Genomic DNA, 24,569 nt, shown 5'->3' with positions numbered 1-24,569 from the left:
AACTCGGTGCCCTGTCAGACAGCCTTCTGGTAAGACATTTCCTCCTTAAAGTGAGCCAGAATTCCTCTCCCATGTCATTTCCACTGAAAGCTCTAGTCCTGCCCTCTGCCTGACCCACGAGACAGTCCTCTCAAGACAGCCATCAGCCTTCTCACAGGGGCACCTTCTTAGAAGGGCACCAGGATGCTCAGGCCACTTAGCCAGGAGCAGTGATAGACTTCAACAAACGTTGTGTGTGTTTTAACTGAATTTATTTATACCCTTCTTTTTTTTTTTCTTTTCTTTTTTTTTTGGTGAGGAAGATTAGTCCTGAGCTAACATCTGTTGCCAATCTTCCTCTTTTTGCTGAGGAAGATTGGCCCTGGGCTAACATCCATGCCCATCTTCCTCTACTTTATATGTGGGACGCTGCCACAGCATGGCTTGATAAGCGGTGTGCAGGTCCACTCCCAGGAGCCAAACCTGCTAACTCCAGGCCACAGAAGCGGAGCACGCAAACTTAACCACTATGCCACCAGGCCAGCCCTATACCCTTCTAATTTCCAAAAGGAATTGTAGGTGGCTAACCAAAAGTTCATTTCACAAACGTTGCTCAGTGATTTACTGTGTTAATCTTTTCTTTCTTTTTTGATCTTGATGAGCTGAGTTTCTGGGTCTCCATGGGGAGGGGGATGTTGGGAGGAGGGAGAGGGGAAAATAGACACAAAACTGATTTAAAACTTTGCTTTTACTTCCACTGATGGTTTCAAGTCAAAATCTGTCATAAGTTCAGAGCATGAATTCTTTCCAAATTGCAAAAACTGTCAGGGTATCTTGGGCATGGTTTATGGCAGGGCAGTTTCCTGGATCAATTTTCATTTCCTTCTCCTTATCTCTCTAGTTCTCTTTGGGAGGGGGCGGGGGGGGGGTGCAGGATACAGTATTGCCCCTTCTAATTCTCTCTTATCCTGTGACCAGATCTTCCTCTTTCTTCCATTTTCACATAATCCAATCCCAGTTTCATCTCTAGAATCCAGGCACCTGGTTCCTTGTTTCTTCTGACCTTTTCTTCCATAACTCCTCCATCTTTCCCTAGGTTAATTTAGCACTCATCACCCTGGCTTCTTGACTCTCAGACTAAATGTTTTCTCCTGCTTCCATCCAAGAATTCAGCCCATCCTGATTCTCTAACCAGGCCCTTTCTTCTTGAGACAGTCATTTTGTAGTCAGGGAATTTCTCCTCTTAGATCTTCCTGTGAGCCTTGGAATTTAAATAATGGACTGTGGTGATGGGGTGTGAGTTATGGTGCACAGACAGTCCCCTGTCCTGTTCCCCACTGAAGTGCCTTAGATGGAGAAGGATTATTGTTAGAGTTGGGAATCTGACATCTCATCAACCCATCTCATGGGTTTCCCACCTTTCAACATCCCACTATGCCCTTTGTCCTAGAGAGTGATTTTTAGCTCCTGATATCTTGGATTACAAACCGGTGTTTCCCAACTTTTTACACTTTCAGGAAACTTTATTGTTTTCTCTCTTGCCTTGACATGGAGTGTGAGTGTGTAGGCCTCCCATGTCCTCGTCATGGGCAAAAGCTTAGAGAGGGCCCAGGTACAGAGACACTGGCTGCTGGCTGGCACATGAGTGTGGACTTGCATCTCCTGCCACGGTCCACACAATCAGCTAAGCTGGAGAGCTTGGACACACAGACCAGCCTCACTGATGTGTCGGCTCTTCTCTCACTCTACTCCTTCAGGGCCGGGCTCCAACTGCTTCTGCCAAGATTTCCCTGCTGCCCCACTGTGCACCTACCTGCTGGACACCCAGACTCAAGGGTGCATGAGGGGAGGGAATGAGCCCTAGCTTTGGAGGCAAGAATGCCTGGGTCTAAAACCTGGCCATGCCCCCCAGTAGGTCTTGTGACCTTCAGCAAGTTGGCACCTACCATGAGGCTTAGACTCATGTAGAGAACAAGATGATAATGCATACTCTCCAGAGCTGCCAGGGGGTTCAAGGAGAGGCTGAGGGAGGGGTCTGGCGGGTGGAGGCCTCTGTGCAATTTTGTTTTAGTGCCTCATCTCCATGCAGGGTTAGGGCATGCTCTGCCTTTTGTTTCTCTAGAACCCTGCATAAATTCTGGTTTCAGATAGAAACAAGTTAGTGAGCAAAGTCAGTCAGTAACCACACAGTGCAAAGTTCCGGCCTGCTCTATGCTCTGGAACACAGGGGAGGGAAGTGGAAGTGGGGAGGGTCTGGTGCCGGTATGGTGTGTCCTCATCACTTGGGAGGGCAGGCCCTGGCCTGTCCTTCTCAGGAAAGTCATCTGCATCAGCAGCCAGTAGTTCTCAGCTTCCCACCCTCACTTCTTAACGTCAGATACAGACATCTAGGCTCTTCCGGGGTGCTTCCCCCATGCCCTTTCACAGGGCTATCACAAAATCCTGTGATTGAGTCCTTTCCTCCTTAGGTGTGGTGGTTCTACCCTGGGGACAGGTCTGCCTCTCTCTGCTCCTTTACTCAGAACTAACAGCTTCGATTCCCCACCCACAAAGGAAAAAACAAACAAAAAAAGAAAGAAAAGAAAAGAAACAGCTGGCTCTCCCTGCCTGTGGCAGCAGGTGTTTCCTCCCTGACTTCCCTTTTGGCACCCTGGTTCCTGTTGTCACATCCCTGCACCACGCGCCCCTCAGTTGCCCCTGACTCCTCCTTCCCGGAAGCTACCGTCTCGGGGGGGTTGTGGGGAGCTTGTCCCCAGACCCTTGGCCTTGGGTTTGGCGAACGCACTTCCTGGGCTACCCGGCCTACCTCTCAGGCAGGTCTCCGCCCTCCTCGCCCCCAACTCCCTGAGGCTCTGGGCGCCGGGGCTGGGGGGCAGGGGGGAGACGCCGGGAGAAGTCTGGACTGGAGGGGGTCGAGGGTGTGGGTGGGGTCGGGTATCGACCCGGGGAGTTGCGATTAGAAGGCGGGAAGGACTGTGATAACAGCTGCCTCTACAGCGCCTCCCGAAGTTGGGGACGCCGGAAAACTTGGGTTGTCTAGGCGGCGGGTGATTGCGAAGTGTCGGGGAGGGGAGGCGGGCGCGGGAAGAAGGGGTCAGGCGGGGGCTGCCGCGCGGGGCCCCGCCCCTCGGCCCGCTCCGCCTTCCCCGGGGAAGGGCCACGTTGTCCCCCCCGGCGGTCCGCCCGGCGCGCCGCAGGAAGGGCTGGCCTGGCGGAAGGCGCCGGCGGCCGCGCGAGTGCCTGGGACGCGCCGGGCTCCGCGCTGGCTCCCCGCGCTCCGCGGCGGGCCGAGTGCAGAGCCGGGAAGTTGGGAGGACCTGGTGAGTAGGGCCGGCGACGCCTGCGTTCGTCAGTTCTGGGGCTTGTTCCCGGGAGGGGACGGAGCTCCGACCGAGGGAGGCCCCGCGGGACGGAGAGGGTGCTGCGGGGCGTGGGTCTCGGCTTGAGAAGCTGCCCATTTCCGAGCTTCTCATGTCTCCCGAGAGCCCCCGTGCCCGTGAGCCCGGCGACAGGACTCGGCCCGGGCCGCCCCGTCCCCGCCGCGCGCCCCCGCCGGAGCCGGGAAGTGCGAGCTCCGCATTCCGCTTTCGGAATCCCAGGCCGCCAGCTGTCGGAGGGCGGCCGGGCGGCCGGGCGGCCGGGCTCTGCGTGGTGGGGGAGGCGGCTGGGAAAGGCGGCCGCAGGGCGTGCGTGGAGCGGGGCCGGGAGGAGGTGGGGTCCTCCTGGATAGGGTTTGGGGAGCGGGAACGGGAGGTGGCCTTTCCCCAAAGCCCACCTCGGCGTCCTTTCCATAAGTTACTAGGGGCTTTTTCTCTTCAACCGTAAAAAAGAATTGACTCAATACGGAAATCTGTAAATTGGCAAGAAAACTTTTTTCCCACCTGTTTGCTTACGTGTGTGGAATAGGGGCTCCTGAGACGTGCAAGGGCCGCGTCTCATAACCTGGAGCAGGGCACTGTGGCCCGCTGGTGTGTGTCCCCACAGAACAGCGAGCCTGGGGCGAGGCTCCGCCTGGGTTAGCCCTGCCCCTGTGGCGTGTGTAGCCTTTGCTTTAGAACATCGCTGGCTGAGATGTCGTCCAGCTTGCTTTTCTCTCCTTCATGGTACTTTTCAGACCCTGTAGCCTTTTCTGTTAACAGCTCATATCCTGTGGGATCTGCCTCCCAGCCATCCTGGATCACTGCTGCCTGACCCTTTCCAATGGGTCCCCGCTGCTGTGTCCCTTTCTCGCTTTAGAAAGCATAGTATGTCTCACTTCAGTAGCACGTGTGACAGGTTAACTTATTTCCTGTTTGGGACATTGGGGAAATTGTCACTATCCTCTTCATCATCAGAGACCAGGGACCTTGGAGATGATCCTAATCAACTGGGTCAAGTGACTTGCCCGAGGTTACCTGGATTGCTGGTGCAGGATGGCCTGAATTGCTGGCCTTCATGCTTGTTGCTGCACTAACACCATACTTCCCCTTTGCCTTTTCTTTTCTGGGATGAATAACCTGCATCCCTTCCCTCCTAGGTTTTATTCTCTAAGCCCTTGAGTTATTTAGTGTATCTTCTCTGACTCCCTTTCAGTTCTTCCATCCTTCTGAAATTATGGAGTCTGGTATATGAAACAAGAGTCTAGCAGAGGCCTAATAATGAACAAGAAAATAATTCAGTTAGATCTGCATTATCTGTGGCATGTTCTATCCTTTTTTTCAGGCAGCGCTTTTTCATATACTAACCAAGACAGAGATAGAGGGGAAAAATCTGTGAATAGTCCTTCAACTCTCATATTTAATTTTAAAGTTAAATATGATTTCTCCATTATTGCTCACTACGGGAAGTTGATTATTTAGTGTTCTCTTACTGTTTAAGAAACAATTTTGCCAGAGAAAGGGAACTGGCTGGAGAACACCATGGAATCAGAGTGTTAGCAAGGGATCTCACAGCTCCAAGGCAGTCCTTCATGTGAAGAAACTGAGACCATAGGGGTTGGTGGGTCCTGCCCAGAGCCTCCTGGGTTTTGGCTGAGGGTTTTATATATTAAAAGGGCTCACTCCTCATCTCCCACCACCATGCAGATGTCTTTGAACTTAGTGGTGTGGACCAACTGTTTCACTTCCCTAAGGAGTTGTGAAAACTGTAGCAAATTAAAACCAGTTTTGAGTCTGTGCCTTGCAGGCAAATATCATTAATAACAGAACATCAGTGACTCAGGTCAGGGTTAAGGACTGTTCTATTTTAGAAAAGGAAGGTGTGGCAGGTTATATCTTCCCAGGATGGCCACACCCATAAGTGTCCCATACCACTTGTTGTTACAGTTGGAGACTGTCCTCCTGCCACCCTGAGGTGAGGTTTGTGGTTCTCTCTCCTTGAATGTGGGTGGGGATTAGTGAGTCCCCTGACTTGTAAGGCAGAAGTTATCCAAGGCTGGATTGTGAAAAGGATCCAGCTTGTTTAGTCTCTTGGGACACTCACCTTTGGAACCCAGCCGTCATGTTCAGAGGAAGACCAGGCCAGGTGGAGAGGCCATGTGGAGGTGTTCCAGCCAGTACTCCAGCTAACGTCTCCGCTGACGCCACCTTCAACCTGCAGACGTGTGAGAGAATAAGCCTTTAGAGAAGTCCAGCCCCCAGCTTTCAGGTCTTCCAGCTGGGGTCCCAGACGTCATGGAGCATAGACAGGTCATCCCTTCTGTGCCCTACTGTCCAAATTCCTGACCCATAGAAACTGTGACAGGGAATAGTAATTGTTATTGTTTTAAGCCAGTAAGTGTTTTCATTATTCAGCAATAGATATCTAATTAGGAAGAGGATATGAGTAGAGGCAGACCCTCAGAATTGGGACTTGGGACCTCAGCACAGAGGTTAGGAAGAAGACTTACCTGCTTGTCAAGGCTGCTTAGATTCTGTTTTACTCATTGTTTGAGGAAATTATTGCTGCATAGTGAATCACCCTAAAACTTAGTGGCTTCCAACAACAGAATCATCTTCCTGTCTCGGCTGTCTGGTTCTTGCTCGTGGTCTTTCATGCAGTCGCAGTCAGTTATGACTGGGCTGGGATCATCTCGAAGGCTTCCTCCCATGTCGAAAGGCTGATGCTGGCTGTCAGCTGGGACCTTAGCTGGAGTTGTCAACTGGAATACCTATAGGTATCCTGCCATGTGGCCTGGACTCCCTCTTAGCTTGGTGACCGGGTTGCAAGAGCAGGCATCTCTGGAGCACCAGGTGGAAACTATTGCCTTTCATGAGCTAGTTTCATAAGTCACATATTGTCATTTCCTCTGTAGTCACAGATCAAAAAGAGGGATGTAGGCACCACCTGTGGAGGGAGGAATGTCATTGTCACTTTGTAAGAAAAGCGTGTGGAATGGGATATGTGGTGGTCATATTTGGAAAATGTAATCGTTTACTTTCTGCTGGTTTGGTCGTCTTTCTCCTTGATTTAGTTAATAATGCAAGCAGTTCTCCATCTAGCCACTTGAACTTCATACGTGCCAAGCTCTGATAGGCTTAGAGGTCATAGAGCCTGTTTCCTAAGTAGTAAGGTGAGAGCCAGGTAAGGCACAACCACAGATTCTTACAGTGTGGAAGAGAAAGACAGGAGGTATGGAGAGAGTGCAGTGGGAGTGTAGTCGTGGGAAGGCCTGGCTCTGCTTGGGATGTTACGGAAAGACTCATCTGACCTGGACTCTAAAGGATGTGAGAGTGCTTGCAGGTGGGGCTGTGGATAATATTTCAGGATGAGGGACCAGCCAGAGTAAAGACACACAGCAGTGCACAAGTGTACTTACTGGGGAAATCAGCAGCCTGCTGAGGACAGTATGGAGTTCGTGGGGCTCGTGCTTGGAGGTGAAAAAGGATGTTTGAGTCACTTTCTTGTGAAGGCCCTGTGTGTTGTAATAAAAGGTTCAAGTTTTATTCTGTGGGCAGTGGCAGCCTCTGGTGGTTTTTAAGGTAGGCTAATGCTGTAACCAGGCGTGTACTTGATGAAGGATGCTCTGTTGCCTTTGGGAAGATTGCTTAGAGGGAAGCAAGATTAGCAATATGTAGACCAGCTGAGAAGCTACATGAAGAGTTCAGGCTTAAAACAGTATTTCATAATAAGGAAAGAGAGGTCAGATTAAAGGGTTTGAGGGCTTGAAATGGGACAGTGGCAGTGAATGAGTAACTGTCTCTTCTATTTTCATAATTCTGCAATTTTTGGATCTGGATGTGTTTCAGAATTTATAATTTTTTGGATTTTAAAAAGATGATCTGGTGCATTTACAATGTAGTGTTAAGGTCTGGGGCAGTACACCATAATCCAGCTTGTTTATTTCTGTAGCATAATGTATGAATAGTCACACTAAGTGGGATAAATAAAGACTATAAGTAGCGTTACATTAAATCAGATCAGATTTCGCCAGATTAGATTAGGTCAGGTTTTACTGCCAAATGAGTGTGGAAAACTTCTGTTTTTCAGTGCTTTTTGGACTTGGGAATTGCAGTTATGGGATTGTGGGTGTGTGGCATCCACGCATAAGCTAGTTTTTAGGTCACAGACATATCTCCTGAATGCCTAGGATCCTAGCATAGCAGTTTGGCAGCACTGGAGGAGCTGGTCGCCGTCCTCGAGTAGCTTGTAGCCAAGGGGATTTGACAGATGTCGACCAAGAGGTTGCGCTGATGCTGATGATTGTGAAGCGGAGGTGGGCCTCACATGGTCCAGAGGCTTCAGGGAAGGTGTCCTGGCAGAGACATGAGTCAGAGCGCACCAGGTGAAGAAGACAGGGAGGAGACCAGGCATACACATGCAAAGGCCCTGAGGTGGGCTTGGGTGTTTGGGGCCTGGAAGGAAGCTAGCAGAGTGGAGGAAAGAGAGCCAGCGAGAGAGGGAACAAACAAATGACTGGCTACCATATATGTTGTCACGTAACTGGGCACTGTTCTAAACACGTGATGTGCATTATCTCACCCAGTCCTCACAGCAACTCAATGAGGTATTCTGTTAAGGTTTCCTTCTTAGAAGTGAGAAAATGGAGTCTCAGAGATGTGAGAAAGCTCAGGGTGATGCCCCGCATTGCCCCTAGGCTGTCTGGCTCGTCCTTGTTGCTGCCTTACCCTACCGACGGTAGGACTCAGAACAGTGCTCCTGGAGGAGTGGGTGGACTCTGCTGGCCAAAGGCTGGCCTTCTGGGTCAGGCACAGCCAACTGCTAGTGAGTGCATGCACTTCTGTATGGGCACACATCACTAACTTGCAGACAGACCGGAGGATCCTACCCTGGAGAACATGTGGAGAAGCAGTAGGAAACCAACCACACTGGGACTCTGGATGAGTCTGTGTGGAGAAGCGAGGGGGCCTGGGAATAGGGGTGTCACATTCTTTTATGGCAAGAGGAGCAAGTTCTGTTTGCGAACTTGGGGGGTGTGTCCTGGAGAACAAGGCCCTGAGGGCTAAAGTGGAGGCCTCTCAGGACTGGGGCAGCGGTTTCCAGCCATTCTAGATGTTTGCAGACTTGCTAAGATCTGCATGGCTTAGAAAGGATGTGGGGAGGTCTTCTAGGCCTCAGGTAGTGGATGTGGGCCATCTAATTCTAATGTCTGGAGAACAGTGAAAGCTTGCACAAGTCATCTGAAGGGTAGTGAGAATATGGTCCCTTGGGTTTTTGTCACCAGTCTGAGAGCTTGCTGGTCTGAGGGGGCTCATTGGTAAGTCAGAGACAGGCCTGCTCCTCCAGCCCTGAGGCCAACACCTCAACTGCTGGAGTTCAGTCTCTTCTCCTTCCCTGTCCCTTTACCTAAAGACTTTTTCCTGCCCAGTCAGTCAGGAGACAGGAAGTTGGGGAATAGGGAACCCTGGCCAGGAGATTGGAGGGAAAGTTCTGACACTGACTACACGGTCCGAGGGGGAGTGAAGAAGAAACTGGAAATCTGTGTGTGTCTCTCTTCTTCTGTGAAACCCTGACTGGTATATGAGAACTGGTAAAATGGGAGTTGAATGACACAGTAAAACGGAAACAGACTTGAGGTTTCTGAGAAGACTGGTGCTGTGGAGTTGTGGGAGTGGATGGTTTCTAGGAGGGAGATGAGTGCTGGTGGTGCTGCCAGGGGCCTGGGAGTCTCCCCAGGGGGGAGACAAAATCCAGATTCGTTTCCAGGCTCTTCAGGATTAGCCCTTTGATACTGGATCTGCCTGCTTGAGAGCCCAGGAGTGCAGAGATGGCATCTGGGACCTGAGGTTTTGGCTAGGATTAGAGAATTGGGCTGTGAGGCAGAGGGTAACTGGCAGAGCAACTGGCACGAGAGGGCACGTACCTGAAGCTTTGGAGTGTGAAGGGGTGAGACCAGAGGCAGAGGGCCAGGAGAGGCGTGTGGTCAGGAATGGCAGCTGTCCAGGAATTGGAAGCTGTTGTAGATCTTTTCAAGTGGCAGAGTGAGGAGGTTGGTGGGACCATGCCTTTTTCTTGTTGGATGTGTGTCCCAGTCCCTTCTCAGAGCCTGGCAGAGAGCAGGTGTGTGATGCATGTCGCTGAGTGATTGAGGAGTTCAGGACAAATGGATTGTCTCAGTTGCTCTTACTGATGTGCCCAGGGGGGCCGTATTGATAGATGAAGCTAGTCAGAGCTGTGGGCCATTCCCCATGTTCGATTTTTAAGAAACTTTGAAAATAATTTCAAACTTAAAAAAATTGGAAGAATAAAAATGGTATAAGGACATTCATGCTTCCTTTACTCAGATTCAGCTATTGTTAACATTTTGCTTCATTTGCTCTTTCTCCCATATATAAACATGGTATTTTTGTTTGGAACCATTTGAGAAGTTGCATCTATATGGCTCTCTATCCCGAATTACTTCGGTGTGTATTACCTAAGAATTGGGATATTCTTTTATGTGACCACAGTGTGGCTATCAGTCAGTCAACACTGATACATCAGTCTACTTTCTCTATTCCGGTGCTGTCATTCGACCCAATAATGTCTTTTTTAAGAAAAAAGTTTTATTGAGGTATAATTGACATAGAATAAACTGCACATATTTAAAATGTACCACTTGATAAGTTTGGACATCCGTATACACCCATCACCACAATCAAGATGATAAACATACCCCCCCTGCAAAGTTCCTCATGCCCCTTCATAATACCTCTCCCACTGCCTTCACTGCTCCCATCCTCAGGTGACCACTGATCTACTTTCTCCCATTATAGATTACTTTGTATTTTCTGGAGATTTGTATAAGTCGAATCACAGTGCATGTGCTCTTTTTTTGGTCTTTCACATCTTGCATAATTATTTTAAGATTCATCCATGTGTTATGTATATCAGTAGCTTATTCCTTTTTATTGCTGAATGTTAATTCCATTCTGCCGGTAAACTATAATTTGTTTATCCATATTCCCCTCTTGATGGGCTTTTGGGGTGTTTCCAGTTTTTGGCGATTCTGAATATAGCTGGTATAGACATTCTGTGTAGATTTCTGTATGGACATATGTTTTCATTCCTCTTGGATTTATATCTAGGAGTGGACTTGCTGGGTCATGTGGTTAATGTGTTTAGCATTTTGAGAAACTGCTATAAAAGGACATTAGTTCCATACCTCACACCATATAAAAAATTAACTCAAAATCAATCATAAACCTAAATATAAAACCTAAAACTATAAAACCTAAAAGAGAAAAACAGGAAAAAATCTTTGTGACTTTAGGTTAGGCAAAGATTTCTTAGATACAATGCGAAAAGCATGATCCTTAAAAGAAAAAAACCCACGATAATGGACATCATCAAAATTAAAAACTTCTGTTAACTGACACTGTTAAGTGAACAGTAGGACAACTTTTTGAATTTTTGCCAGTCTGATGGGTGAAAAATGTTATCTCAGTATAGTTTTCATTTGCATTTTTTCTTACTATGAGTGAAGTTGAACATTTTTCATATGTCTAAGGACCATTTTAGTATCTTTTTTGTGAGTTGCCCTTGTCTTTTAGACAAGAATTTTTGGCCTTTTCCCTCCCTCAGTTTAAAAGTTCTTTGTCGATTAGGGTGTTGGCTCTTTATTTGTGATATATGTTGTAAATATTCTCTCCCAGTTTGTCATTTGTCTTTTGACTTGGTTTATGGTGTTTTTAGTCATGCAAAAGTGTTTTATTTATTATTGCACCTGTATTTTGATTCATACCTAGAAAGGCTTTCTGTATACCCAGGTTATAGAGGAATTGACCCATGTTTTCTTCTAGCACTTGGTATAGTTTTAATTTTTATATTTAGATCTCTGATCCACTTGGAGTTATTCTTATGTATGGATCTAATTTTTTTTCCCAAATAACTATATAGTTGTTATAATACTATTAATAAGACCATTTTTTGCCCCAGTATTTCTAAATATCACCTTTATCATTTGTTAGATTTCTATGTGTAGTTGGGTCTATTTCTGGAGTTGAAATTTTATTCCATTGCATGATGTGTTTATTTACATACCAGCACCACCTGGTTTTAATTATAGAGGCTTTGTAATGTGTAGTACTTTAATATCTGGTAGGGCTAGTCCATCTTCACAGCTCGTTTTATATTCATTTTTTTGCATGAACTTTAGTGTCAATTTGTCTAGCTCCATAAAAAAAGTATTTTTGTTGAGATTTTTGATGATGCTGAGATGTTCTAACCAAGAACAAGGGATTTTAAAGTCTTTTGTGTCTTTCAGGAATTATAGTTTTGTTCATATAGGTTTTGAGTATTTCTTAAGTTTATTCCTAAATGGGTTATCATTTTCGTGGCTATTGTAAATAGGGTTTTCTCATCCATTATTTGTGGATACGAAGGCAATTGATTTTTGCATGTTAATTTTTATATCCTGCCACCTTGCTCAATTATTTGATCGCTTGTGTTGGTTTTATCATTGATTCTCCTAGATTTTTCCAGGCGTATTTTCACAGCATCAGCAAGTAGAGATCATTTTGCTTCTTTTCCACTTCTGCCTTTAGTTGTGTTCTGTTGTCCATTGCGTTGGCTGACGCCTGCAACAGAATGTTACATAGTCTTGTCAATGGTGAGCATTTGGCTTTGCTCCTAACCTTCAAAGGAATGCTTCTTTATTAGGTAACGTGCTGGCTTTAGCCCTGAGATGTGATATTGGAGTTTTTAAGTCAGTAATCTTGGGGCAGTTTTGGTTGAGGAGTGGGAGGCAGATGGTCTCACCCCATCTTTCCCTGTAAGCTCTGGATAGAAGATGGGAAACGAAATCTGTCAGGTAGGGAAGGGGAAGTGGGGTTCCTTTGCTCTCTCCCTTCCACCAGCATCACTCTCTACTTCCCCCTCAAACGTATATTGCTTTTCTGAGGACTCATGAACTCATTTTGGAGTAGGGGAGCATGTTGTTCTAATCCTATTTTCCCAAGCAGATTGACCTCCCAGATTAGGGGACGGGAGCTCTTTTCTAAGAGAACCCTGGAGTCAACCTCTTGGCCTCCCTCCTCCTGTACTTTTTCACCTGTTCCTGGGACCCACCCCTCTACCCCAGGGCAGCCCTATGCCTTTGTGATGACTCTTGGTTTTCTGTCTCCTTTCCTCAGGTGCATGGCTGCTTCCTAATCCTGAAACCCAGAGGAAACATCCCTAGGACTGTGGGGAGTGAGCCACAGCCTTCGGCTTCGAAGGCAGCCTCAGCACCATCCTTGCCTGCCTCCCCTGTGGGGGCCAGGATGCTGAAGAAGCAGTCTGCAGGGCTTGTGCTGTGGGGCGCCATCCTCTTTGTGGCCTGGAACGCCCTGCTGCTCCTCTTCTTCTGGACACGCCCATCACCCAGCAGGCTGCCCTCAGATGGCGCTCTTGATGACGACCCCGCTGGCCTTACCCGCGAGGTGATCCGCCTGGCCCAGGACGCCGAGGTGGAGTTGGAGCGGCAGCGGGGGCTGTTGCAGCAGATCAGGGAGCACCATGCTCGGTGGAGCCAGCGGTGGAGGGTGCCCACTGCAGCCCCACCCGTCCCACCGCGTGTGCCTGTCACCTCGCTGCCAGCTGTGATCCCCATCCTGGTTATTGCCTGTGACCGCAGCACTGTCCGGCGCTGCCTGGACAAGCTACTGCACTATCGGCCCTCAGCGGAGCACTTCCCCATCATTGTCAGCCAGGACTGTGGACACGAGGAGACAGCCCAGGTCATTGCCTCCTACGGCAGCGCAGTCACTCACATCCAGCAGCCCGACCTGAGCAGCATCGCTGTGCCACCCGACCACCGCAAGTTCCAGGGCTACTACAAGATCGCACGGCACTACCGCTGGGCGCTGGGCCAGGTCTTCCACAGGTTCAAGTTCCCTGCAGCTGTGGTGGTGGAGGATGATCTAGAGGTGGCACCAGACTTCTTTGAGTACTTCCAGGCCACGTACCCGCTGCTGAGGGCCGACCCCTCCCTCTGGTGTGTGTCTGCCTGGAATGACAATGGCAAGGAGCAGATGGTGGACTCCAGCAAGCCCGAGCTGCTCTACCGCACAGACTTTTTCCCTGGCCTGGGCTGGCTGCTGTTGGCTGAGCTCTGGGCTGAGCTGGAGCCCAAGTGGCCCAAGGCCTTCTGGGATGACTGGATGCGCCGGCCTGAGCAGCGGCAAGGCCGGGCTTGTGTGCGGCCTGAAATCTCCAGAACGATGACCTTTGGCCGCAAGGGTGTGAGCCACGGGCAGTTTTTTGACCAGCACCTCAAGTTCATCAAGCTCAACCAGCACTTTGTACCCTTCACCCAGCTAGACCTGTCCTACCTGCGGCAGGAGGCCTATGACAGGGATTTCCTTGCCCGTGTCTATGGCGCTCCCCTGCTGCAGGTGGAGAAAGTGAGGACCAGTGAGCGAAACGAGCTGGGGGAGGTGCGGGTGCAGTACACTGGCAGGGACAGCTTCAAGGCCTTCGCCAAGGCCCTGGGAGTCATGGACGACCTCAAGTCCGGCGTCCCGAGGGCTGGCTACCGGGGCATCGTCAGCTTCCTGTTCCGGGGCCGCCGAGTCCACTTGGCCCCCCCACAGACCTGGGACGGCTATGATCCTAGCTGGAATTAACACCTGCCTGTCCTTCCTGGGCCCCTCCCTTGCCATATCACAGACTGAGGCAGGACCGCAGTCCCTGGCTGCATTGTCCTCTCTGTGTTTCTCTCTTGGGTCCATTTATCTTCTTTTTTGTTGCTGTTGTTCAAATGGCATTCGAGTGCACAGATGATAAGGTGAGGGTTATTCTCCCGTTCTCAAGGGGGTCAGATTAGGGGAACCTTTCTAAGGTATGTTGGGAAGTATTAAGCAGGAAACCACTGTGTGGTAGGGAGAGGCTTGAGCTTGTTGGGGCTACAAATGTCCACATTCCAGGTTTTCTCCTAGGACATCTGCAGATAGGTTGGCAACTTGAGCTCTCTTGACCAGGCCTCTTTTCCCTATCCTGGCTCTTCCAGCCAAGGGTTGAGCCCTCTTACTGTACCTGACCCCTTCCCCCAGTTGGAGTGGGACTGGGTTATATGAGAGGGGGACATATTTGTGGCCAAAATGACACTAACCAAAGGGATTTCATCATCAGGGTCTGGGTGGAGCTGTTAGGTTGTCAGGGTTTACTGCCTCCCTCCTTTTTCTCTTCTTCCTCTCTCCTCATCCCTGACTCATCTGAGCTCTTCTTTCCCTGCATTCTAGCAGTTTGTGATTATAAGATGAAAAGTTGAAGGGGAGAAGCAGGACCTCTCCTCAGCTCGTCCCCGGCAGTGGGAGGAAAGCCTTGGTGTGCTGGGGCACACCTCCCTTATTCTGCCGCCAAGCAACAGACTTTGTCTCTGGATTCCATCCTTTCTAAAAACTGATCCCTTCCCTATCGCTCTAGGAGGGTTCATGCTGACTTGGGGAAAGAGAGATTAGCTCCTTGTGCCCCTTTTCCCCTGGGGTTTGGTACACAGGCTCCAGCCTAAGGCCCGTGGCTTCTGGCAGCCCTGTCGACGTGAGGTAGAGCAGCCAAGACAGGATGGCCCTGGCTCCCCTCGCCTCTCACCCAGGCATTCCCGTGTCCGCTCGGATGAGGATGCAGATGGCAGGTTGGAGAGCAATGTGTGTTTTTTTCTTTCTTGCCTGACCTCAGTTCATGGTAGAAAGTTGAAGCTACAGAATTATTTTCAAAAATAAAGGCTGAATTGTCTGAAAAACACTGTATGTGTGTATATGTGTCCTGGAAAAGGAGGAGAGGGTAGAAAAGGAGGCAAAGGGTGGGGGAAGAAAGGAAAAGAAGGGAAAACAAAGACTAAAGGAAAGGGCTGGACAGGTGAGAGGAAGTGGGTCAGTTGAAGGAAGGGAAGCAGAGGATTGGAAGACGAGCGTGGGTAAAGGGATGAAGGCACAGGAGAGCTGAGGAGGGGCTGGGGGTGTGAGAGCAAGGCCAGGCCTGGAGGTGCGAAGGCCCAAGGCCACTCTCTGCTACTGCTAATCTTCTCTAGAGGTGGGCTGTGGGGCCGGCAGTGGGCTTGGGCTTGCAGTGAGCCCAAAGGCCTGGTCAGAGAGAGAATGGGGGAGTCCCTCACGCAGGGTGCTGTGTGCAGGGCGCCCTCTGCTGGCTCAGGCAGCGTTTCCTGGGCATCCTCTATGACCTGTCCCTGAGCTCCAGGATGCAGAGCTGATACCTGGGTGAACTCTGGCAGTGGACTTAGACCCCTGACCATGACCCCTGTGAGAACACATTTTGTACTTCCAGCCAGAACATGCATGCGTAACTGACAAACGTTTCCTGAAACTATACCCATATTGTGTAACGCATTCTGAGAGTTTCTGTTTTCCACTCTTTTTTTTAATGGGGCTTGTGACCTACCTACTTGGTTTTGCTAGTGGGTTTGAAAGCCCTGGGCTAGGTGACTTTGGTGACAAACCGTTCCAGAGCTTCACACCACATGGGTGAGCAGTGAAGAGGGGGTCATCTGGTCACTGAGGGAACAGCTCCGGCCTCCTTTCTTCTGAGTGCAGGAATTCCAAGTGTGCTAAGGGAACCAGCATCAGACATTCATTTTAACCTTTTAGATTTTTGTAGAGCTAGTTTTGTCTTCCCATGTGCTCCCAGATGGATTCTTTAACTCTGTTTGGGGGAGTTGGTTATTATCCATGATTTGCAGATAGGGAAAAGAAGCCCAGGGAGGGGCTGGATCCCACCTGACACAACTGGGTCAGGAGTGCTTGGCTGGCAGACTCCACTTTCTTGGCGCTAAATCTATTTACAATTGCTTACCAAGTGCATTTTTCTGAGTGCTCCACATCAGTAGTAACTCCTTTAACCCTCAAAACAATCATGGGTGGTAAGTATTGCTCCTGTTTATAGGTGAGGAAATGGGCACATGGAGGTTCCCTTGCCCAAGGTCACACACCCGGTTGGGGTGGAGCCAAGATTTGAATGGAAGCCATGCTGGACTGTCCCTTTCTATCTCTTACTGCCTCCCTCCAGGGCTGCCTCCTCAGCCTCCTTTGTACTCTAGTCTCCCTCCCTCAGGCCCCAGGGTGGTGGGTGGGGCCCGACTTCCAGGCCAAGCAGCAGGTGGTCTGCCTGGTGGTGGCAGCCCTCCTGAGAGATTACAGAGGAGGAATCACTCTTAGAAGATACAGGCTGGTTTCTCAGGTTTCTCCTGAAGCGAGGAGCACTTCCAAGGGGTCTCCTCATGTCCTGTTTCTCTTCATGTTGACGTGCATCCCTAGCGAGGCCACATTTACCATGTCAAGGCATCCTCAGGTGTGTCATGGGTAACAAAGCAAGCAGAAATACCAATTGGCAAAGCACCATGTCATTATGTACTGCAAAATTCTGATCTTGAGTTGGGAGATTCAAAGATAATTCCAGAGATCATCCAGCTCATTGCAACTCTTGTGACAGGTGGGCCTTCACTGAAACATCCGGGGACTGACTGGCACAGCTTGTGCAGGTTGCAAGTCCTCATGGGTGGAGGGTTGTTACTGAACTGGGTTCGTTTTTGCCCCTCTTGCAGAAAGCCAAACACTGAGACGACGAGATTGCAGAGAGAGAGGGTTTAATCACAAAGCAGCCAAGTGAGGAAAACGGGAGAACAAGTCTCAAATCTGTCTCCCCAATAATGGGGACTCAGGGATATTTATGGGGGAGGGAGCAAGGTGCTCTGAATTGTGGAGATAGATGATTGAAGGTGAGGAGAGGTGAGGTAATTGATGATCTGTGCAAGCGTAGTCAGATTTCATGCATCTTCACAGGACGCGTGTTCACAAAATGGCAGCATTGGCCTGAGCCAAAGGTGGAGTTTTTAGCCTCTTGACATCAAAAGGTCGCTTATTGGACATCTGCACAGGCCTACTTGATGGGTTGTTGGTCTCAACCAGCCTGAAGTGGACAAGGGGTTCTAAATCCTGAAAAACAGCTCAAACACCCATTACCATGGTGACCCAGGGTCCAGGGAGATGTTATCTATAGGAACCTAGTGGGAGTCAGATAGCATATTGCCTAAACAGCACAGTTAACAATGGGTGGGTAAATAGCTAAAAGCTATAACCAGTAATTGCAAAAAGAAAAAAAACAAGCTCCTAGCTATTTAAACATCAACAGATCACTGCCAGTTTCAATCCTCCCTATTCTTTGGTCATTCCTTATTCTTGAGGGATTTGGGGCAACAATTGATCCAGCTACTTCCTGCTGAATCGGGGCATAGATCGAGGTTAAAGGAATGAAACTGTTTAGCACTTATTTGGAAATATTCTCTTGTTCCCGGCTTTAGGTTGGCATTTTGCATTCTTAGAATTTTTGTACTTTGCCCAACAGTTTTGGAACAACATCTAAAGGTGCATTTTATAATCGAGTATCCGACCAGAAGGATAAGAAGTTATCAAATGTTAACAGTCCCTGAAAAATAGACCTGATCCCTTGGGGAATCCAAGAAAACAGTCCTGAAGACCAGTCTGGACCTGGTATCTTTGGGGATATCTGCTAATAAGGGGTGTAGGTCATTCCATCTCATAGAACCAGTCTCTTAGTAAGGTGGTGATGCAAGTGGGTTCCCAAAGTTAGGCCTATATTGTGTAAGCAAGTAACCAGGTATTCAATAAGAAGCATTTCTAGAGAAACAAAAAGAACAATGAGGTTAATGGTTGGAGCAAGTTATAAACCAGTTCCTGAGCCCAGGGGGCAGCCAGTCAAGAAGATTTCTAGATGTCAGGGTCAAAGCATCTTGTGCAGTTTGATATATCTGATGATGTCATCGGGTGTTCAGGTATCTTTCTGAGTGGCTTACACAGCAACAAACATGAATCTCTTTTAAGTTTATATCAAGTTGTCCAGCTTCAGTTTGCAGGGCTTCAGGATAAAGGGCAGTTTTAGTTCTCAATGATTCCTAATGAAAATGATGGGAAAAAATGGAAAATGTTAGTTTGGAGATTTGTAGCCAGGTATTTCAGGAGACTAGAAGAATTCAGGATCCAGTCCAGCTAACAGATATAAAACAAAAACCTCAAAGACAATTATCAGAACTAGAACCTAATATCCATGAATGTGTGCTATAGTTTCTATTGAAACATATTTTTTGTCTCTCTAAAATCACCCTCATTTTTTATAAAAGATAGCCAAATTAAAACTAACTGGTTTGCAAAAGAAGTTTAATTTCAATAAAATTGGCCCAATTATTTACATAAGTACAGCAAGAATAGCCATTGATCATATAGGCTCTTTTAAATCTGCTTTCCTGGAACTTTTTATAAGGAATCTCAGATTGAACTTTAAAGGCCTCTCAACAGCAGGAAAGCCAAGCCAAGGACTTGTCATCAGGCTTTGCCTGCAATACTTTAGATTTGGGTGAATTCCTCTCTTCTCTTGAGGTTCCCCAAAATATTGAGTTTCCTTGCACCTGCCAGATAAGTGACCTTCCTTACTTACCCAGTAAGGTTGCTGTTTGGAATGCTATAAACAAGGTACCAAGCCAATATTTCGAAGTGGCTTTATTCCATAAAGTCCAATCTTTGTCTCTCAAAAGCTATCTGGTTATATCTGAGTCTATGCATGTTTCTCTCAAATATGACATTCCAGTCAAAGGTTTGATAATATAACCCATGTTTCCAATTGTGTCCTGTTATAAGGAGAACAGATTCTTATTGAACTTACGCAAATAACTATATTGCCGTGAATAACAATGTTCACTTACTAGGAGTTCTCAAATTCTGGAGGGATCAGGTAGAGAGAAAGAGATGTTTCAATTCTGTTTACAAAAGTATAATTTACCAAATTGCTATGTCATAGCTAGCTTAAGAGAAAAGAAAAAGTTTTCCTTAAATCTGAAAAAACAAAACATTTTTTAAAAAATCAGCAATATTTCTAACAAAACTCATAAAAGTTATAATCATCCTCATCAGTTCATTTAGTCCTGTGTAATGATTCTTGATCTTAATCTTCTGTTAGCAGTTTCATGAAGTCAATAGTTTCTCTGTTAGAATTTTGTAATTTCTTACCCAGTTCAGTTTTATAATCTGGAAGTTTATCAGAAACCTGTATTCTAGAGTAGGTGCCAGAGTCCTTTCCACAAACTTCTCTGAAGATGAAATGTATTTTGCAGAAGCATCAGGGTAAAACAATAAGTAAACAACGAGACCCCAAAATGGCAATTGATAAAGAAATTTGGTTAATTTTGTGACATACTACACTTTAAAATAATGACTAGAATTATGGCTGACAACCAGGACAGATCAGAATTTTAGGAATGCTACATAATTTTTAAAACATTTATATCAATAACATTTACTCACATAATACCACCTAAGAAGGTTTATCATCACTTATTTGACAATGCTTCCCATGTAATCTAGCATACCAAATAAGCCTAATTAGTTTAGTATCTTCTTTATAGGAAGAGAAGGAACAAATTTCTTTAAGAAGTCCCAGGGGCCTCAGAGAAAAAAGTTTTTTTCCTTCTTCCAGGTCAAAGGAAAGACTTCATTCAGGATTTGAATATTTTGTGGGGGGAGAAGGTTGTCAAAAATATAAAAGGGTTTTAAAACCCTTGGTAAAATAGGAAACAATGCTCATTGTGAAACAGTGCTCAGTTATTCATTCAATCAAAGTAACAGAAATGGTCAAGGGCAAACAAACATTAAAACAGTCAAAAAAAAAATAACCTTAATAGTGAGACCTCAGTCTTTTGAACATAGGAAATTACCTTAACAAAACATAGATCTCTGTCTTTTAGGTAAACTTACTCAAAGGTAAAGTAAAACCTTTTTAACCTCTTTATCAAACCTATTATTAAGACTAAGGGTTTAAGAAAATTATCCTTTTAAGAGAGGAAAAAAAACAAATTCTAATGTTTGTACTAGCTTACTTCTGATATTGAAACTTATTTAATTAAATTCATTTTAATATTAGCGAACTTGACCATGCATAAAACTCTTTTTTCAGAATTCCTCTTCCACAAACCTTTTATAACTTTCTTTTTTCATTTAGAATTTGTCCCATGCCTTTTTGTATTTCCTCCTAGTACTTTGGGACAAATTTATCTTTCTTAGCCAACCAAACAAAAATATTTTCATTATTTGTACCTTCTTTACTGAAAACATACATCTTACTTTCCTTGCATACAAAGATGTTTCCCTTATTAATTTTTAGTAAGTTTAATCAAATATATTAATTAGAATTTTTAGGGAGAAGTCAAGATGGCGGTGTAAGCAGACTCTGAACTCATCTCCTCCCGTGGACACAGCCAATTTACACTACTCATGGAAAAATCACCCCTGAGACAGAACTGAAAACTAGATAAGAGGAACTCCTGCAACAAAGGACAATCCTAATTGAAGTGGAAGACGCAGAAACTCCCTTCTGGAGAGAAAAAACTCCACCTTCACAAGCTGCAGCATCTCACGGCCAACAGGGAGCCGCCCAAAGGTACACAGCCCTCCCTGGAGGAGTGGGGCCTGAGCTGGGGAGCGCCCCCGCTGTGGGCATTTTGTGGACCCAGCACAATCGAGATGAGTGGCATAATATCTGACTTTGCCTGCTACTAAAACATTGGGGACTACCCCCAGAAAAGCTGGTTCACAAAGAAATTAAAACCGGCTCTTAAAGGACCCTTGTGTAAACTCACCCATTTCAGAAAGCAACCTAAAATCATCAGAAAGAAAGGTGCACAGTGCTTTGGTGAAAAGAGACTCACCTGATAGGCTCTGAGTGCATTGCAGTGAGAGGTCAGACCTCTCCAGGGACTGGGACATTGGCGGTGGCCATTGTTGTGGCCTGGTGTGGGCGTGCTGACACAGACACCATTGGAGTTCTCCCTGGGGCCTGCTAGCCCAGGTCTGCCCCACCCACTAGAGCACCAATTTAATCCAGCTCAGCCAGGGCAGGCACCCCACCCTAGAGACTGGCCCCACCCAACAACAAGCCCTCAGGGAACTTGTGGGCCTGCATAGATTGGTGACTGGATTCTCTGCAGCGTGGCAACTGAGCACACTTCAGTGGGGCAGGGCATGCACAAGGAACGGGTGGAGAGTGTGGGGTGGTGGTGGAGTGTGTGGGGCTCCGACCGTGGAGAGACTGGGTCCACTTCAGGAGGTCAGGGTGCACACACGGGGCAGAACTGTGTTGACTGTGTGTGTGGACCTGTGGGTGGCAGGGCTTGTCAGCTGCAGAGGACTTGTGCTTCTCAAAGACCCACATAGGGAGTTTGCCCCACCTTCCAAAGCCTGAAACAATTGGATGCTCCCATGCCTGAGGCCAGCCCCGCCCAGTGGCAATCCTCAGAGAGCTGACAAGAGACCTAAAGGCTGGAAGCTTATAGCATTTGTAAGCCCCTGAGCCTAACAACCTGCCACACTGGGGGCCTGCTCACTTAAAAGAAATACTGAAACACAAATGTGGTATTAGAACTTGCAGCCAAATGTGCTGGGGCTCCTCACACCTGATAAAGAGACTGAAGGGCCCACAACAACTACAAGCAGCTGAGCATTACAACAGCTAGCCAGGAGCATAACTCAGCCTCCCTGGGCGCCTACAGGGAGAGCAAACAGGACACACGTAGCCCACATAGGGGTCACCCCTGGAACATTGAGAACTGAGGGAAGCACACTGCAGGCCTCCTAAGGCATCACTTATATAAGGTCACCTATCCAAGAGCAGGAGCCATAGCTGACCTACCTAATACGTAGACACAAGCACAGGGAAAGAGGCAAAATGAGGAGGCAAAGGAATACATTCCAAGTAAGGGAACAGGACAAAACCCCAGAAAAGGAACTAAGTGAAACAGAAATGAGCAACCTACCCGACAGTTCAAACAAAGAGTGTTAAGGATGCTCACTGATCTGGGGAGAAGAATAGATGAACTCAGTGAGAATGTCAACAAAGAAATGGAAGATATAAAAAAGAACCAATCAGAAGTGAAGAATACAATACTGGAAATGAAAAATTCACTAGAGGGCCTCAAAAGCAGAGTAGAGGATACAGAAGAACAGCTCTACGAGCTGGATGAAAGACTAGAAGAAATTAACCAAGCTGAACAGGTAAAAAAGAAAAGAATTAAAAAGAGTAAGGACAGTCTAAGGGACCTCTGGGACAACATCAAGTGCACTAATATCTGTGTTATAGGTGACCCAGAAGGAGGAGAGCGAGACAAAGGGGCAGAGAATCTACTTGAAGAAATAATAGATGAAAACTTCCGTAATCTAAGGAAGGAAACAGACATCGAAGTACAGGAAGCACAGAGAACACCAAACAAGATAAACCCAAAGAGGCCCAGACCAAGACACATCATAATCAAAATGTCCAGAATTAAAGATAAAGAGAGAATCCTAAAAGTTGCAAAAGAAAGACAAGTTACATACAAAGGAAACCCCATAAGGCTACCAGCTGACTTCTCAGCAGAAACCTTACAGGCTAGAAGAGAGTGGCATGATATATTTAAAGTGCCAAAAGGTAAAAACTTACAGCCAAGGATACTCTACCCAGCAAGGTTATCGTTCAAAATGGAAGGAGAGATCAAAAATTTCCCAGACAAGCAAAAATTAAAGGAGATTGTCACCAAGAAACCAGTGCTACAAGAAATGTTAAAGGGACTGATTTAAGGGGAAAAAAGAAGACCACAAATAGGAAAAATTATCTATTTCCATGATAAGAGGGTAATGGATACAAATGCACAAAATAGAGGTTAGATATGATATCAAAAACATAAAAGGAGGGAGGAGGGGAGTTAAAGAGTAGAGCTTTCAGACAGAAGTCAAACTAAAGAGACCATCAATTCTGTATAGAAGGAGAAAGAAACAGAGAAGGACTACTAAAACACTGAGAAAAAAAAAGTTAAAAAATGGCAGTAGGTACATACTTATCAATAGCTACTTTAAACGTCAATGGACTAAATGCTCCAATTAAAAGGCATAGGGTGGCTGATTGGATAAAACAACAAGGCCCATATATACGCTGCATAAAAGAGACACACTTCAGACCTAAAGACACTCACAAACTGAAAGTGAAGGGATGGACAAAGATACTCCACACTAATGGCAATGAAAAGAAAGCTGGGGTAGGAATACTCATATCAGACAAAATAGACTTTAAAACAAAAACTGTAAAAAGAGACAAAGAAGGGCATTACATAATGATTAAGGGAACAATCCAACAAGAGGATACAACACTTGTAAATGTCTACGTACCCAATGTAGGTGCACTTAATATTTAAAGCAATTATTAACAGACATAAAAAGAGAAATAGACAGTAACACAATAATAGTAGGGGACTTTAACACTCCACTTACACCAACGGATATATCATCCAAACAGAAGATCAATAAGGAAACATTGGCCTTAAATGACACACTAGAACAGATGGACCTAGTAGATATTTACAGAGCATTCATCCAAAAACCAAAGAATACACGTTCTTTTCAAATGCACATGGAACATTCTCCAGGAATGATCACATATTAGGCCACAAAACAAGTCTCCATAAATTTAAGAAGATTGAAATAGTACCAAGCATCTTTTCTGAACACAACGGTATGAAACTAGAAATCAACTATAGGAAGAAAATCAGAAAAGTCACAAATACCTGGAGATTAAACAAAATGCTACTGAACAACGATTGGGTCAATGAAGAAATCAAAGGAGAAATCAAAAAATACCTGGAGACAAATGAAAATGAAAATTCGACATGCCAGAATTTATGGGATACAGCAAAAGCAGTTCTAAGAGGGAAGTTTATAGCAATACAGGCCTATCTCAACAAACAAGAAAAATCTCAAACAATCTACCAATGCACCTAAAGGAACTGGAAAAAGAAGAACAAACAAAGCCCCAAATCAGTAGAAGAAGGGAAATAATAAAAATCAGAGCAGAAATAAATGAAATAGAGACTAAAAAAGCAATAGAAAAAATTAATAAAACCAAGAGCTGGTTCTTTGAAAAGATAAACAAAATTGACAAATCTTTAGCTAGACTCACCAAGAAAAAAAGAGAGAAGCCACAAATAAGTAAAATCAGAAATGAAAGAGGAGAAATTACAACAGACACCTCAGAAATACAAAAGATTATAAGAGAATACTATGAAAAGCTATATGCCAATCACTTTGACAATCTGGAAGAAATGGATAACTTCTTAGAAGCATACAACCTTCCAAAACTGGATCAAGAAGAAATAGAGAATTTGAGTAGAC

At 46.4% G+C, this 24,569-nt stretch overlaps 1 protein-coding gene across 1 annotated transcript; it reads left to right on the top strand.

Annotated features, from left to right (window-relative positions):
* Window positions 1-12,594: 12,594 nt before the first annotated feature.
* Window positions 12,595-15,099, top strand: MGAT1 (alpha-1,3-mannosyl-glycoprotein 2-beta-N-acetylglucosaminyltransferase). Its single transcript, XM_058548273.1, has one exon. It carries the CDS (start codon window positions 12,639-12,641, stop codon window positions 13,980-13,982), a length of 1,344 nt encoding a protein of 447 aa, XP_058404256.1. The 5' UTR covers window positions 12,595-12,638; the 3' UTR covers window positions 13,983-15,099.
* Window positions 15,100-24,569: the final 9,470 nt, after the last annotated feature.

Source organism: Diceros bicornis, chromosome 1 (assembly GCF_020826845.1).
Source record: "Diceros bicornis minor isolate mBicDic1 chromosome 1, mDicBic1.mat.cur, whole genome shotgun sequence".
Classification (NCBI taxonomy): domain Eukaryota; kingdom Metazoa; phylum Chordata; class Mammalia; order Perissodactyla; family Rhinocerotidae; genus Diceros; species Diceros bicornis.
The sequence above is the reverse complement of the archived record's forward strand: the minus strand, read 5'-3'. Positions and strand labels throughout refer to the sequence as shown.

Excerpts from the sequence above, each read along its gene's own strand:
- MGAT1 (XM_058548273.1), top strand. The coding sequence starts at position 12,639 with ATGCTGAAGAAGCAGTCTGCAGGGCTTGTGCTGTGGGGCGCCATCCTC.